This window comes from Canis lupus, chromosome 11 (assembly GCF_003254725.2).
Source record: "Canis lupus dingo isolate Sandy chromosome 11, ASM325472v2, whole genome shotgun sequence".
Lineage (NCBI taxonomy): Eukaryota > Metazoa > Chordata > Mammalia > Carnivora > Canidae > Canis > Canis lupus.
In genome coordinates this window covers 54,674,580-54,691,088 of record NC_064253.1, presented here as the reverse complement: position 1 = coordinate 54,691,088, position 16,509 = coordinate 54,674,580, and the positions used below count along the sequence as shown (strand labels likewise).

General features: G+C 38.5%; 1 protein-coding gene across 2 annotated transcripts in view; it reads left to right on the top strand.

Annotated features, from left to right (window-relative positions):
• Window positions 1-15,701, top strand: part of HEMGN (hemogen) — a 30,136-nt gene extending 14,435 nt beyond the window's left edge. Inside the window, exons 2-6 of one of the 2 annotated variants that reach the window (XM_025432510.3) lie at window positions 594-673; window positions 7,082-7,207; window positions 8,918-9,011; window positions 11,676-12,904; window positions 15,545-15,701. In XM_025432510.3, the coding sequence (XP_025288295.1) occupies window positions 7,129-7,207; window positions 8,918-9,011; window positions 11,676-12,904; window positions 15,545-15,651 (1,509 nt within the window). In that variant the 5' untranslated portion in view covers window positions 594-673; window positions 7,082-7,128 and the 3' untranslated portion in view covers window positions 15,652-15,701. Of the gene's footprint in view, window positions 1-593; window positions 674-4,337; window positions 4,496-7,081; window positions 7,208-8,917; window positions 9,012-11,675; window positions 12,905-15,544 lie in introns of those variants that run through there. The other variant, XM_025432509.3, reaches the window with a different exon arrangement.
• Window positions 15,702-16,509: the final 808 nt, after the last annotated feature.

Genomic DNA, 16,509 nt, shown 5'->3' with positions numbered 1-16,509 from the left:
ATTAGTGCTCCACATCTGCTTTCAAAACATTTGGAAATATCAATATTAAAATTATCACACTGTTTATTATATTCTAATTCAGATTTACTTGTCTCTTGCCCTCAATCAGACTGAGTTTCTTGGGCGGGGGGAGGAAGGATTGTTGTTTGATCTTCTCTATGTCATCAATTCTCAGGAAAGAGGCTAGCAATAAATGTTCATTACACGTTTGCTAAATGAATATTGTAGACAAGATGTACGCATGATGAACAATAAAACTAAAAATATTGTGTGATATTTACCATACAAGAAGCTCAAATTAAGTGTGATTATAGCTTGGAAAGGAACTCTCATTTCTAGGTAGGAAGAGGTAGTAGAACAGAATGGTGAAATCTAAACTTTAGAGATAGACAGCCTTGGCTTTGAGCCCTAACTGGCACTAATGAGCTTATATAATCGTGGGATACAACCTAATCTCTTTAAACCAGCAATGTTCTTATCAGTGAAATGAGGATAATATTAGCTAGGTAGACTAAATGAGATAATGTACATAAAATTTCAGGTACCTATTATGTGTTCATAAAGTGGCTAACACATTATCATCATCATCAAAGGCTTTGTGATGGAGGCATTCACTATCTGGATGGGCAGACACAAGGAGAGAGCACTGAACAGCCAAGAGGTGTGAATAAAGGTACTGTGGGTGTTAGAGCCAAGGCCAAACACTGTTTAATTAGATAAATGGGAGGGAGGATAAATGGCACTGTTCAATTAGAATATTGGATATTTTCAGGAAAGTAATGGGAGGGAAGATTGGGAGGTTGGCTTGAAAGACCAGGATGAGAAATTTAATCTTTATCTTGCAAGTATTACCAAGACTTTACAGTACTCTACACAAGGTAGTAACCCATTCGGACTCAGCTGTAAGGGGAATGTTCTGGCTGTTTGTGCAGTACAGTCTGGGGATGGTTAGGAAAATAGAAGCAGACAAACCACCTAGGAAGCTTTTCCAGCACTTCCAATGGGAATTTGGGGTCCCTCTCTGGGATGGTGGCATGGGGAAGGATAAGAGAGAATGAACATGTGGGGCACTGGGAAGAAGAAACTCATAGAACTTGTCTAGTTGGATGTGAGAAGTAGTGAGGAGATGGAGACCAAGACAATTGTGAAGGTTTACAACTGGATGACTGGGATCATGGTGCTACTATTCTGACAGAAAGAAACCACAGAGGAGAGTGGCCTTAGGGGACAGATAGATTTGCTTTCTGCTATGCTAACTTTGAGGTGCAGTGGGATATTCTGTAATGACTGATATCCAAGAGACATTTGAAAACGTGAGCTTAGAACTCATACTGATATTTATTTAGAAGATATCTGTACAGAGGTAATAGCTAAAGGTATACGGTTGGATCAACCATCTAAGATGGGTGGGCATTTACATAGAAAAGATCAGGGTGTCATCCTTGGGAAATACCTCCCACATTGAGAGGAGTGAAAGAGAAGACTGTGAGGAAGGATGAGGAAGAGGGAAAGAGGTGGGGAACATACCCCCATAGATGCTAGGAGCGGAGCAGTTTTCAAGGAGGGTGGAAGTGCTGGGAGGAGCCATGAGTGATGGGAGGTCGGAGAGAAGTGCAGAGGGGCCACTGGACTTGGCCACTAGAAATCATGACCTCTGATGAGGCATGAGAGAAAAATATGTGGAAAGAAAAGCTAGACTGCAGGTGTGAAGGAATGAAGAAGGGATGTATGTGGAGAGATGAGGTTAACTGAGTATGGTAGGAAATCAAAAAGTTGGGGAAAGAAAAGGCAGAGATGTGATGGTGGTTCAAGGTGGAAGCAGAATTGTTCTTTCCCAGATAAATGGCCACTCACGATTCATCCAAAGATGCTTATTTGTCTGTATATTAAGTAGAAAGAAACATTGATGGAGGAGGCAAGAGAAGGACCTTTGGAACAAACTAGATTGAGAGGCGGGTTGCTGCCATTCTAAAGCCATAGACCATGTTATCAGTAGGAGTACAGCAGCATCTGCTTTAGCAGAGACAACTCATTTATCATGTGTCCACAGACTGTGAGAGAGGGAGACCAGAAACTCTCTCTTTCCACTTAGGAAAACAAAGCTTGATCCGCTTTTTGAAAAGAATTCAAAAGCTCATTCTCATTTCTAAGAAAATGAGTGCACAATATCTTCCCTTTCTTGACTTTTGTACCTAAATGCACTCTAGGAAAATGCCTAGGTGCATCATTAGAACACTTCAAGAACCCTATGAACACCTCCCAAGTTTCTGACACTCCTTTCTGCAGGGTGCCTTTCATTAAAAAAAAAAAAATGCTTTCAAGATCACTTTCATCCTCACAGCATCCCTGGGAGGCTTTACTCTTTCTGTTTTACAAGTGAAGCAGCCAAGGATTAGAAAGAATTGAGCTATTTCTTCCCAAATTACACAGCCAGGAAATGGTAGGGCTACATGCCCTTTGCTCTTTCAAGTATCATTCATATGGTCCTCACAATACGATGCTCTAGGTCTGGCATGACAAACCAAAGTGTAGCAGGACTCTGATCTCCCCCTGGTGTGGGGGCTCTATAATTATATCGGTATAGCCTAAAACTACATTAGCTTTGGAGCACTTGTATCAGATCATGTTTTTGACTGGGTAGTACCCTTTGCGCCCTTCTCACCCCCATCATAAGAGCCAGAGGGCAGAAGTTCTTAGTGATGTTTCTTTCCCTCCCAAACCTGCCCAGTTCAATCAGCCCTCTGAAATGCATGAACAAGGCCTCAGTATTTAAACTTGCTCCAGATGAGCAAGAGGCAAAAAAGCATTTTTCTCCCTTAATAACTGGTTTGGTCTTGTAGTAAGAAGACCAGACTGGGAGGTTGAAGGTCCAGGTTCCAGATTCACTCTAGCTCTGCAATCTGAAATCACTTGATACTTAGCGTCAGTGTCTTGATCTGAAAAATAATGACAGTTATTTTACGTCTGCTGCAAGGATCCAGCGAAACACTTGTGGGTTTAATTTTCTGCTATGGTTGACTTGAAATTCTTTTTTTTTTTAATTTTTTTTTTTTTTTTGAGAGAGAGCACATGTGCAGGAGTGGGGTGGGGGTCGGGCAGAGGGAAAAGCAGACTCCCTGCTGAGTGCAGAGCCCAACATATGGCTCAACCCCAGAATTCTCAGATCATGATCTGAACTGAAGGCAGATGCTTAACTGACTGAGCCACCCAGGTGCCCTTGACTTGAAATTCTTAATTTTTGTAGGAGGAGCTATGCATCTTCATAGTGCACTGGGCCCTGCAAATCATGTAGCTGGTCCTGCCTCTATGACCTCTCTGGGCCCCAGTCTATATAATTAATTAAATTGTTAGGAAATAGATAACCCTCAATCCTTTTACTCTACCCATTAGCAAAATTTGGCACAATTGATCACTCCCTCCTCCATGAAACATCTTTTCCGTGTGGCTTCTGGGACACAATATTTTTCTAGTTTTCCTCTGCTTCACTGGTGGCTGCTCCTTTGGTGTTTCCTCCCTAATCTGTTAGTATGTTCCAAACTAAACTCATCATCTCCTGCAAGCCTGCTCCTCCCAGCCTTCCTCATGTATTAATGGTAACTCCCTGCCTTCCAGTTGCTCAGACCCAAACCCTTGTCCTAGTCCTTGACTATCTCTCATTCCATATCCAACCTGGAAGCTACTCCAGAATCTGACCACTTCTGTACTACTACCATCACAGTTCAAGGCTTAATCACAGCTCTCTTGGATTATTACAAGACCCTTCTAAATGGTCCCCTTGCTTCCATCCCATCCCCTGTTTCTAAGAGTCTATTTTCCACACAGTAGTCAGGATAATCCTTTAAAAATATAAGTCAAATCATATCAATCTTCTCTTCAAAACCATCCCGTGGCTATCTATCTCAATCAGAGTAGAAATAACTACAAGTGCAACAAACTTAACTCTTTGAACCTACTTCCAACCAGCATAGGCCATTTGCCAGTGTCCCTTTGTCTGGAATGCCCTCCTAGCTATCAGCCTGGCTGGCCACTCACCTCCTTCAGTTCTGCTCAACTGTCACCCTATCCATCAAACTTTCCCTGACCATCCTATTTAAATAGCCACCAACATCGACTTTCCCCCTCATTTCCCAGCCTATTTTTCCCTGCTCAGTTTTCTCCCAAACACTCATCACCATCTGATTACATTTTTAAAAATTTGCTTAGTGTTTATCTCTCCCCATTAGACTATAGGCTTCATAAGGGCAGGGATTTTTGCCTTTTAGCTGCCATGTCTCCAGCACATAGGACAGTGCCTGTGAATGACAGTAGGCAGAGTTCTGGAACAGATGATGGGATTACTATTATTAAGTCACAGCCACATCAGGTCCTCTGAGTGTAAAAAGTGTCTTCACAGGCTGCATACCCTCTGTTACAGAAGTGTGGGCATTTATGGGAGACTCTTGTGGCAGCCTCCCACTAGAGTATACTGTAGGAATGGAAAGCTGAGTCGAGAGAGGTAACTATGCCCTACAATTTTGTCACTTAGAAGCTTCGTGTATATATGCAAATAACTCTAGAACAAGGCAGCATTTGTTAAAAAATATCCATCCTTTAATGGCTAACGTCTCACATTCTGGTAATGGCTCCAGTTTTCTACAGAGATGAGGGACAATGAACTATGGCTTGTGAACTTACTACGTGACTCCTGTCCCAGACAAGTTCCTGCTCTGGCCTGCTTATCACATCAAAGACACCTTGCTCAACTTCCAATCTAGTTTGCTCCAAAGTCCCTCCACTGGACCCCTCCACCCAACATTGGCTGTACTTACTGTTGACTTGAGACCCCACCCTCTCATAGTCCCTCCACATTCTGCTTCTAGATACAGGAAATATGAGGGAGGAGTGGAATCAACTTGGAAGGCTGCAACAGGCTAAAGAATCTATTATTTCCTTAAAATAAAGATGAGTAAATATAATTTGAGTGTATGGTGCTCAGAATTCAGGAAGTAGATCTATCAGTCTTTGCATCTTGATAGTCTTGGTCAACATGTGACACAGTATGTAACATTCCCTAAGGTTTGCCGAATCATTGAACTGAATGTCATAAGCCCCAAGTAAGGATAATTCTAATTAAGAAGTGCTTCTGCATCTTGTGTAAGGTACCCCAGAGATATTTTGTAAGGTTATTTTATTGAGCTATCATAAAAAACAACCCGTAAGAATGAAAGTATCTCAAATAAAGGGACCAATATTTAAAATGCTGGTTTAAACAATAAATCTTACTGCTTTAAAATTTTTGAAGTTACTTTCATATGTATTTGATTTCTTTAAACTCTGTATCTGAAAATCCAAACATTTTTGAGAGACAAATCACGAATTACACTTTCCATTCCCTCCAGGACTCCTTTGAATAGTCTCTGAGGTTATGCGTTTTTGATCTTTTCTTATGGGAAAGACTGGAGAATTGAGAAAGTTAAAGCTAAAACATTAGGATGTGGAGACTGAAAATCACATTAAGTGTGGGTGCTGTGTATATGGGTATTTGTTATGTAATTCTCAACACTTTCCAGTATGTTTGAAAAACTTGCTTCTCTCATACATTCACACTACACATATATTTTCATACCCAGGCAAGATCAAGCCTGAAAAGACCTGTCTCATAATCAGTAAGTAGTGATGTCAGTAATAAGAAAATTTGGGGCAGGTTAATCATTCTTCTCCTTGGCTCTCAGTTTATCTGTATGTAAAATGAGGGGGGGGGAATTAGATGGTTTTGGGGGCCCTTCCACTTCTAATGCCTTAAGAGCCTAGGGAAGTAGGGGGTACCTATTCACATTTTGAAGGTCTTCTCTTGATAAAGGATTCTTTTCAGATTTTCTGAGTTTCTTTAGTGCATTTAAAGCTATGACTTGTTTTACCAAAATCTGATTACTATATTTTTTTTCTTAATAAGAGCAGCTAATACTTGTTAAGCAAATTGAATATGCTAGGCACCATGTCTTATACAGATTATTTGATTTAATCTTCCCCAATTAACACCACGAGATATATTTGTCCCCATGTCGTAGATAGGTCAACTGGCCCCTAGGCTATCTAACTTGCCTAAGCAACATTGGAATTCAAATTCTCTTCAATCTAGTCTATGGCTCTAGAATACTGTTAATCCTGCATTTCTCAGACAGGCTGCTCATATCAGGGTGTGTTCAGTGGTTCTTTTGCTATTTGAATAGCCATGGTCCTCTGCGCCTCCTTGCCTTCTCAAATGGGGTGACCAACTAGGGATGGGGTAATTCCTTTGGTTTCAACTTAATTTCTGTGGCATAACATGGTCATATTTTCATTAAGAAATCCTTTTTGACCTCCCCTGGATGAGTAACAGTGGATTTCACTAGTTATCTTGAGTCACTTGTGAAGGATCAGATGAGCAGCTTGGGGGTCAGATTTGCTTTGCATTCCTAATTTGGTTCTTTGGGTCTATCATCTAAATTTCACAGCACCTACAATAAGACTTTCCATTATTTTGTAACCGATTAAGGTGAAAAAAAATGCCATATGCAGGAAAATAATGTAAGATTAATTTCACATCTTCTTAATTTTCACATTCATTATTTTTATAAGAACTGTGTCAGGTGGGCAAGTCAGGAATTATTTACCCACTTTGCAAATGAGGAAAGGGGAGGTGACTTACTCTAGGACATGGACTGGTTAGGTCCTAGACCTAAGGTTCTTTCTATACTATGCCACTTCCATAACAAAAAAAGACCATCAGACTTAGGCACTTTTTTGGCAGCCAGAAATAAATGAGTGTTGTACTGGAGGTTGTCCCATGTCAGGCTGTGGCCATGGGACTCCCTATAGAGCTAGCAAATGTGCTACAGAATGAGGATAGTAGGACCAACCATGCCCCCTACTCCTACTCATACCCGTGTAATGTGATAAAGAAAGTAGTAGTAGCCAACAGCTGTGGTCCTAAAAGATAAAACTTTTAGGCGGGAAGTTAAGTGACAAGTAAACTTGTGTGTGTGTGTGTGTGTGTGTGTGTGTATGTGTGTGTGTGCGCGCGTGTGTTTCACTGTTGGGTGCTTTTGATATTTTTAAAAAGGCTGCTTGTGGAAGTCAGACCAAATAGCAGGAAGGTATTACAGCAAGATGGATTTGGGAAAGGACCAATCTCACTTGACGTTCCATCAGACAACTAATCCTCGTCAAGAAAAGAACCATGTTCCAGGTAATGAAAGGGATCTTAAGAAGTCTCTAGTGGCCACTAACAGTCTTAGTGACTGTTGGGAGAAACTGGGGCTGTGATTATTTTCCTAATTTTTATGGATCTGGCACCAAAAAAGGACATAATTGAGTATGTTCATATAACCTTAGATGGGAAGGAGTGGGGCTATATACCTTCTGCAGAACTTCTAGTGCATTGATTCTAATAATCCAGAGAAAACAAGGAGATAACAAATAAGTTATTAATAATATATTTAAGTGAAAGATAATGAAAATACCCAGTACTGGACAGTTGTGGTAAAACAAGTACACCCCCTGTCCTTCTATGGTAGTGTAAATTTGGTATGATTTTTGGAAAGAGATCTGATCTACCTATTGTCAGATCTATAACAGTGCTTATTCTTTTGACTCACTAATCTTAGTCTTGAGTCTATCCTAAACCAGCATTTCTCAAAATGTTTTGTGGAACCCTAGGCTTTGAGACAGTTGTTAAACTATTTTGTGCCATGAATCCCTTTGGCATTCTTATGAACCTATAGAGCCCTTTTTAGAATAAATATTTTAAATATGTAAAATTGATAGGATTACAAAGGAAACAGTTGTAAGGTACAATTATCAAAATGAAAAATTGTGATACAGTAATATATATGCTTATTTATAGATGCATTTAAAACACAATTATATTAATGGTGTGTCTAAAACCATTGTATCAAATCAAATATATCATCTCAAATTATATTTTAAGGTATCTGCAACAGCTGTATTGTGATATGAAAAAATATCTGTGATTTCTTTTGGTGACAAAGTCACTTACTACACAAAAATTGCTCTGGTTTGTCACCTACATTCATAATTGAAGGAAACTTAATTGGACATTGGTAAAAATAAAGGTATGATATTTCCCCATCCAAGTTCACCATAAAAACTTCTGTCCTAAGAACAAAAGGTGCTATGGTCTAAGGGACATGCTCTGTCTTTTGGGGGTCTTAGTGCAAGTTTGTAATCACTTTACAGGCTCTAAAAAGACCCATTAACTTCTCACAAACTTAGACTGCAACAGAACCTTTTTTGATAATAACTTTCCAAAGAACTAGGAGAAACACCATCCTAAAGAAAAAATTCAAAAGGAAAAAAGCTGTATGCATGAATATCCTCATTATAGTTTGATCTGTAATGGCAAAAAAAAATCCCTATAAAATTGGCAATAACCCATACAAGTGGAATAACTGGGAAAACAGGAATGCATCAATTTGATTAAAGTTATAATTATGAGGACTATGTCATAGAAAATATATCTAACATAATGTTAGTTGATAATGATCAAATTATGATATGCTATTACTACACATTTGTGTAATATAGGGACTAGATGTGTATGAGAAATAAAATGAAAACAGGTTATATTGTTAAGGATGGCATGAAATGGCTGATTTTATTCTTTTATGTTCCTAAAATATGTAAAATTATTTTAAAGAAATTAATGAGTTGATAGCACATTTACATACTGACCCTTTTGCTTAAAAATGTTTATGAATGTTTGCTCCTAGGCATTCTTTGGAGGTACAAGGATAAATAAGATGTGGTTCTTGTCGCCCAAATGCTAGGAGAAAAACAGACATCTAGCATAGAGTTTCTACCACTTTGCCATAGGACTCTTGCTGATAAATGCCACAACTTATTACTATCTCCTATAACTTCTATTTTGATCCCACAGAAGTCATTGGAACTTGGAATTTGCGAAACAGAGAGCAACTCAGAAAAAGAAAAGCTGAAGCACAAGAGAAGCAAAATTTGCAATGGCACTTTGGGTATGGTTTCCCAGGAATGATTTTTTTATCATGTTATAGCTGAAACTTGTATACTCAAGTTCTGTGGCGACTCTGTTGAAGAATATCCAATTAGCTCCCTTAATTCTACTCTTGTCAAGCAACCTTCTGATCATTACTTAGCTTCTCAAATAATAGCTACAGAGGAGAATTCATTCATCTGTTAGTCCAAGCATCCTCTGCTGTGTGACTTTGCATTTCTCATTGTTCACTTAAAAATTGGTCTTTAGGTACATATATCATTTTCTCTGAGCTGGTTGATGAGTTCTTTTCCTGGACAAATGGAGCTAGTCTCAGTGTGCTGATAGAATTGGGTTTCTGGGCTTGCTGGGTAGGGAGGCCAAGGCTGGAAAAGCCATTGAAGTAGATGACACTTTAGTGAGATTCTTGGCTGCTGGCTGGCCATGCTCTAGTGACACATCTCCATACTACTGAGGACTGTTCCTACTACAACATACCACCCAGCAAAACCTTTAATGGTTCCAAAGAGAAGCAGCAGAGTGTAATGGCTAAGAGCCCTGGCTGTTAAAGCCAGAATGACTAGATTTGAAGTATGGCCCCCTCATTTCTAACCATTTGACCTTGGACAAGAAAGTGCATTGTTTTTGTCATTTGGGAAATGGAGATAATAATACTATCTGCCTTGTAAGTAGATGACGTGAAGATTGTATGAGATAACAGAATAAGTAAATTACTTAAAACAGTGCCTGGCACATAGAAAGCACTGTTTCCTGTGTTAATATGAGTACTAATTTATATTTGAATAATTCATTCATTCAAGTTATTATATGTAATTATTTTTTAAAAAGATTTATTTATTTACTTATTTATTTATTTATTTATAGCAGGAGGAGGGGCAGAGGGAAAGGGAGAAAGAAAGGAGACTCCCCGCTGAGAAGGCAGCCCAATGCTGGCTCCACCGCATGACCCTGAGGTCATGACCTAAGCCAAAAGCAAGAGTTGGCCACTTGCCTGACTGAGTCACCCAGTGGCCCCTATTATATGCAATTATTACAACAACCACATGAATTTGGGCAGATACCATTTACTCCATTTTATCTATGAAGAACCCAAGATACAGAGAGTTTAAGTGACTTGCCCATGAAACTACTAGGAAGAACATGGAACATTACTCAGATTACCTCATATAGAGATCTACCTAACAAATTGTTTAGGATTTAATATCTAGGATGAAATAGTCGTTTCCTGAAAAAGTCACATACACCATCTTTTAAAAATCTAGTAATAAGGACTTTATAATTTATCTTGTTACCTTTGTTACTTGGAATTAAAGTTTAAAATGCTGAGGTGTCATTCCATCTTAACTTTTAAAATATTGATTTCAAACTGGTTTTGGTGAGGTAATCTTTAAAAAAAATTATGGCAATCTTCAAACATAAACAAAGGTAGAGGAGGATACACGTTAATTATGCAAGGCATTATGAGCACTGCAAAGATATAAAAGCACTAGTTTTACCTAGTTTGCTAAAAGAAATAATATTTACTATAAGAGGGATCCCTGGGTGGCGCAGCGGTTTAGCGCCTTCCTTTGGCCCAGGGCGCGATCCTGGAGACCCGGGATCGAATCCCACGTCAGGCTCCCGGTGCATGGAGCCTGCTTCTCCCTCTGCCTGTGTCTCTGCCTCTCTCTCTGTGTGTGACTATCATAAAAAAAAAAAGAATATTTACTATAAGAATATTTCCCCAGAAATAACAAGAGTATGAAGCAGCCTATGTTCCCTGCCTAAAAGTATGACCCTCATAATCCTAAGCAAGGAGAGCATTTCAGCCCTGTGGTCTATAAGACTCCACGGAGCAGGTAGCGTGGAACAGAATTTCAATAGGTTTAGAAAAATGATGAAATGTTTATTTATAGTACCTTTTCCTCCCCCAATCCCCCAGCCCATCTGCATTAGCCATCTGTATTTGGTTATAGTGGCAGTTCCTAACAATTTGTCATTGGCTGCAATTTCCATGCATATCCTTTTATCTTTTAGATCCTTCATCTAGCTATTAATTCAGAGTAGGTATAATATGACCACTCATGCCTTTCCACCAGGCTTCTTTACTTCCAGAATGTTTTTGCAGCTTTTGACTCAGCTTACAGTACATCTCATTTGACATGTATCATGGCTATTTAGCATTCTGTACACAAGACACTGAATTAGATAAGCAATTAGATATACATCTGTCTGCAGGCTGCACAGACAAGGAGCTGTGCCTGGATTGCAGATCTAGAAATGCAATTATATCCATTTGCTCAGGGCATAGTGGGACTAACTCACACAGACTAAACCCAAAGAGACTAGTGTATAAACCAGAATGCCAATCTATTCATTTATAAAATCAGTTATACGTTTTCCATAACCATTCTTTAAATATATGCTCTCAAACTCTCTCTCTCTCTCTCAACTCACCAAGAAGATTTCATGTGAGCAGGGTGTTCCCTGAGGAACATTTCCTTTCCTAATAACTGAGAACATCTAGCTCTGCTCCTTCATTTTATAAAGGAGATTGAGGCCTAGAGAGATTCAGTGATTTGTTCATGGTCATGCAATATGGCAGTGGGAACCCTGGGGCATTATCACTAAGCATTTCTTTGAATCCTGTGGCCCCATTGCTGACATTAATTCTGATCTTCCACAGAGAGAAAAAATGCAAGCGGCCAAGGACAGGAAAAGGAAATAAAAGAGGCAGAAAGAGAAAACAAAATACAGAACTGAAGGTGGAACCTCAGTCACAATTTAAAAATGACATGATGGAGAAAGCACTGGCATCTGTGGAGAAAGAAACTGAGCCACCCAGGAGTATAACCGAAGCACTCTCTCTGGTAGCCTCTCCCAAAAAAGTTGTGCCTAAGAAACAATTTTCTGCAGAGGATAAAGAAAGCATTATGTATCAGGAGAGTTCTTCTGAGTTACAAGGAATAGTGGTACAAAACCACCCTTCTGAAACATGCCAAGATATGGCTGAACCTGAAGTCCTCTCTCCTACAATGTGCCAAGAAAGAATGGTACTTCAAGACCATACTTCTAAAATTTGTCCTGATATGGCTGAACCTGAAGCCCTCTCTCCTATAATGTGCCAAGAAACAGTTGTACTTCAAGGTCATCCTTCCAAAATGTGTCCTGATATCTCTGAACCTGAAGCCTCCTCTCCTACAATGTTCCAAGAAACAGCTATACTTCAAAGCCATCCTTCCAGAATGTGCCCTGATACGGCTGAACCTGAAGCCCTCTCTCCTACAACAAGCCAAGAAATGGCTGTAGTCAAAGACATTCCTTCTAAAACATCTGAAGACGTAGCTGACCTGGAAGGATGCTCTCTTGAAGCACCCCCCAAACCAGATGTGCCTAAAGGATACGCCCTTGAAACATACCAAAAAAGAGCTGAACCTGAGGAATACAATTCTGACCCAGATCAAGGAATGGCTGAGATTGAAAGCCTCTTTCCTAAAACACAAGACATAGCTGTGCCTAAAGACCTTTCTACAAAAACACACCAAGAAACAGTTGAACCTGAACACTTCTCTTGTGAAACATATCAAGAATTTGCTATGCCTAAAGCATCCTGCCATCAAAGGATCCAAGAAATGCCTGCCCCTGAGGAATATACACCTGAAATATATCAAGAGACACCTGGACCTGCGGACTCTTCACCTGAAATATACCAAGAAACAGCTGGGACTGAAGACTCTTCACCTGAAATATACCAAGAAACACCTGGGCCTGAGGACCTCTCTACTAAGACATATAAAAATAAGGATATGCCTAAAGAATGCTTTCCAGAACCATACCAAGAAACAGGTGGGCCCCAAGGCCAGGATCCTAAAACACATCAGGAGGATGCTAAGGATGTTTATACTTTTCCCCGAGGTATGGTATTTTAATGGTACAAGTCAGCGACACTGCCACTTAATGGGGTCCCCCATTTATAATTTAGAGCACCAACATAGGTACATCTCCCTCAAAATGGTGATTTATAGCCTTCTTTGACATCATAGGCTATCTCCCATTATCACAAGGGATACCATTAATGTTATTTGCTAGTTTTGAGTAAAATACGATTTTCATCCAAGTAATGCCTGTTTGGCACACATTTACAAAGAATTAAAATAATTGAAAATATAAGTGTGTATCATAGGTACCCAACATACTTTCTGGGAAGCTTTAGCTAGTGAAGTGAATGAGCCCAATGTAAGAGAATTATGTGCAAGATATTGTAAAGAACAATCAAGTTTAAATTAACAAGAAAGCTTGATGAATACGATTTTTCTTGAGAACTGAAATTTCCCAGAAAACTAAAAGCAAGTAAGTTCAGGGTACAAGGTGCCAAAGAAGCTATAAAGGTACAAAATATGATCCTGTTACTAGGGAACTCATTTTTGTAGGATTTATCAGGTTTGCCAAAACCCTTCTCTATTTCAATGTTTGTTCCTGAAAAGCTTTCTCCTAAGCATAACACTTTTAAAATAACGGAACCTTTCTTCAGTTTGACTTGCCTCAGGGATATAAATGAGAACCCTGATTCTCTTTGGACAATACCATAGACAGTATAAGAAATGGGCTGAGTCGACCAGACCATAGTTCTCAGGAAATTGTTTTCTAAAGAAATCCCTCTGGTAACTTATTTATTCTCTTTCCTAAAAGATGAGTGTAACAAAAGCATGAGGTTAGTTGGGTTTTGAGAAATATCTTAAAAAGACAGGTGAAGCACTTGCCTGTGTGGATAGAAGCCCCTGCTAGAGAAGCAGCTGTCATCTGACTAGAAAATGTTCATGATAATGAATTATGAATGTTCATTATGATAAATTAGAGTAATATGTAAGTGAATATAGGGTAAGTCCACTCTAGTACCATCTCCTATCTCTGATCCTCATCCTGAAGGTTATTTTCCTTTGTTTTAACAAATGAGATAGTATACATTCTATTCTGTAACCTGCATTTTTTTCCACATATATATCGTGGCCATCTTAATGACATTTTTTTGTAACAACTGTATGGTATTTTTATACATACTATGATCCATATATATATATATTTATATATACATATTGTAAAATTTATTCAACCAATCTCTGAAATGCCAAACATTTAGGTTACCACCAAGGTTTATATTATGACAATGTTCAATGAACATCATTGGAAGTAATATTTATTTGGCACTTTCTATGCACCAGAAACTATTAAACCTTTTGTGTGAATTATTTTATTCAATGTTAAATACTCTAACAGAAAAACAATATTACCCCCATTTTGTAGATAAGGAAACTGAGGCACTGGAAGCTTAAGTCTATACAATTATATTCTTTGGATAAATTCCTAGAAATTGAAATGCTGGGCCAAAGGGAATCCACATTTAATGTTTGGATACATTCTGTCAGACTAGCTCCCCAAGGTGTTATAGCAATCCCCACAAACCAAGAGTTTATATAAGTGCCTTTCCCCTAGGCCCTTGTCAATACTGCATGTGATTACATTTAAAAAACTTTTCTGAGACACCCAGGTGGCTCAGTCAGTTAAGTGTCTGACTCTTGATTTTGGCTTAGGTCATGAGGTCAGGGTCCTGGGATCAAGTCCTGTGTCAGGCTCCATGCTCAGCAGGGAGTTTGCTTGAGGGTTCACTCTCTCCCTTTCTCTCTGCCCCTCCTCCTGCTCTCTCTTCTAAAATAAATTCATCTTTTAAAAACATAATATAAAAAATCCTTTCCTGTATGTTAGGTTTAAAAAAACACCAAACAACCTATTGTTTTAATTTCTACTTTTTTGATGACTAATTTGAATTTTATGACTGTTATAAATTTGAATTTTTTCTTTTGAGAATTGCTTGTTCGAATTCCTGTTCCATTTTAAATTTGATCTTTTTGGATTGATTTTTAAAATCCCTATATAATAGTGATTAAGCCTTTACCTACACATAAGTTATAAGTATTTTCCCAGTTGTTGATTTGGGTTTAACTTTATTTATAATTATTTTTGTCATCTACATGACAAGATTTTAATTTTTATTTATTCAAACCTAACTAAATATTTTAATATTTAGTTATTTAAACCAGTCATTCTTTTCCCTTATGGTTTCTGGCCTGTGTTCTGCTTAGGAAGGCCTTTCTTTTATTTATTTATTTATTTATTTATTTATTTATTTATTTATTTATTCATTCATTCATTCATGATAGACATAGAGAGAGAGAGAGGCAGAGACACAGGCAGAAGGAGAAGCAGGCTCCATGCCGGGAGCCTGACGCGGGACTCGATCCCGGGACTCCAGGATCGCGCCCTGGGCCGAAGGCAGGCGCCAAACCGCTGAGCCACCCAGGGATCCCCAGGAAGGCCTTTCTAATCCTAAGATTATAAAAAACATTTTATTGTTTCTACAACATTTATGGTATTTTAATATTTAAATCTTTAATTCATCTGAAATTTGCTTTTGTGCAAGGTGTGAGGTAGTTTTTTTCTCTAGATAGTCACCTGTCCCAATACCATTTATTGAACCTATTTTCATATTTTATTTTACAGAAATGAGAGAAAAACCCAAAGCAGAAGAACCAGAGATACCAGCAATTCCAAATGTTCCTCAAGAGATTCATCCAGAAAATGATGTCTTTAGTTATGTTTTGTTTTAACAATGCTCAACCATCAATAGTTGTCCAACAAAATACACATCTTAATATATTGTGTGTGTGATTTTCTCAAAACATTGTAGATCTCTATAATACTTATTAATATTTTAATTGGGTTTTTTTCACATATAGACTACATCTGGAAGAACAGGAAGATGTTTTTTCAGGTTCTGTCATATAGATGATATTCTGCTAATGTATGCGTGTGTGTGTGTATGTGTGTACATATATGTATATTGGGGTGAGGATAGTGGTGGGAAGAAATGGGAAAGGAATGGCTGAATGATTTTCCCTGCTAAGAAGAAACCTCTCTTTGGTTAATTCTTTTTTTTTTTTTTTTTTTCCCTTGGTAAATTTTAAAAAGTAGAGAAACTAGGGATCCCTGGGTGGCGCAGCGGTTTGGCGCCTGCCTTTGGCCCAGGGCGCGATCCTGGAGACCAGGATCGAATCCCACATCGGGCTTCCGGTGCATGGAGTCTGCTTCTCCCTCTTTCTGTGTCTCTGCCTCTCTCTCTTTCTCTCTCTGTGACTATCATAAATAAATAAACATTAAAAAAAAAAGTAGAGAAACTATTGTCTGAACACTTAAAATCTGGGAGAGTAATAGTTTTTTTTTTTTTTTGTAAACTTTGTTCAATTAGCCGTGTTAACAATAGCATCAACATTTTATTCAGGCTTTGGTTGGTTGGTTTTAAAGTTAATTTTAACAATTATTCTGGGACTCCTTCAAAGATATTCTGAGGTGATGAGTTAATGAATGCAGTTTATGAGTGTTTGAAGTTTGATTTTCTTTTTCCTTTTTAAATATTGTATTTGTGCAAAATGTACATTAAATCTTTATTACATGCTTCACAGTGTGGA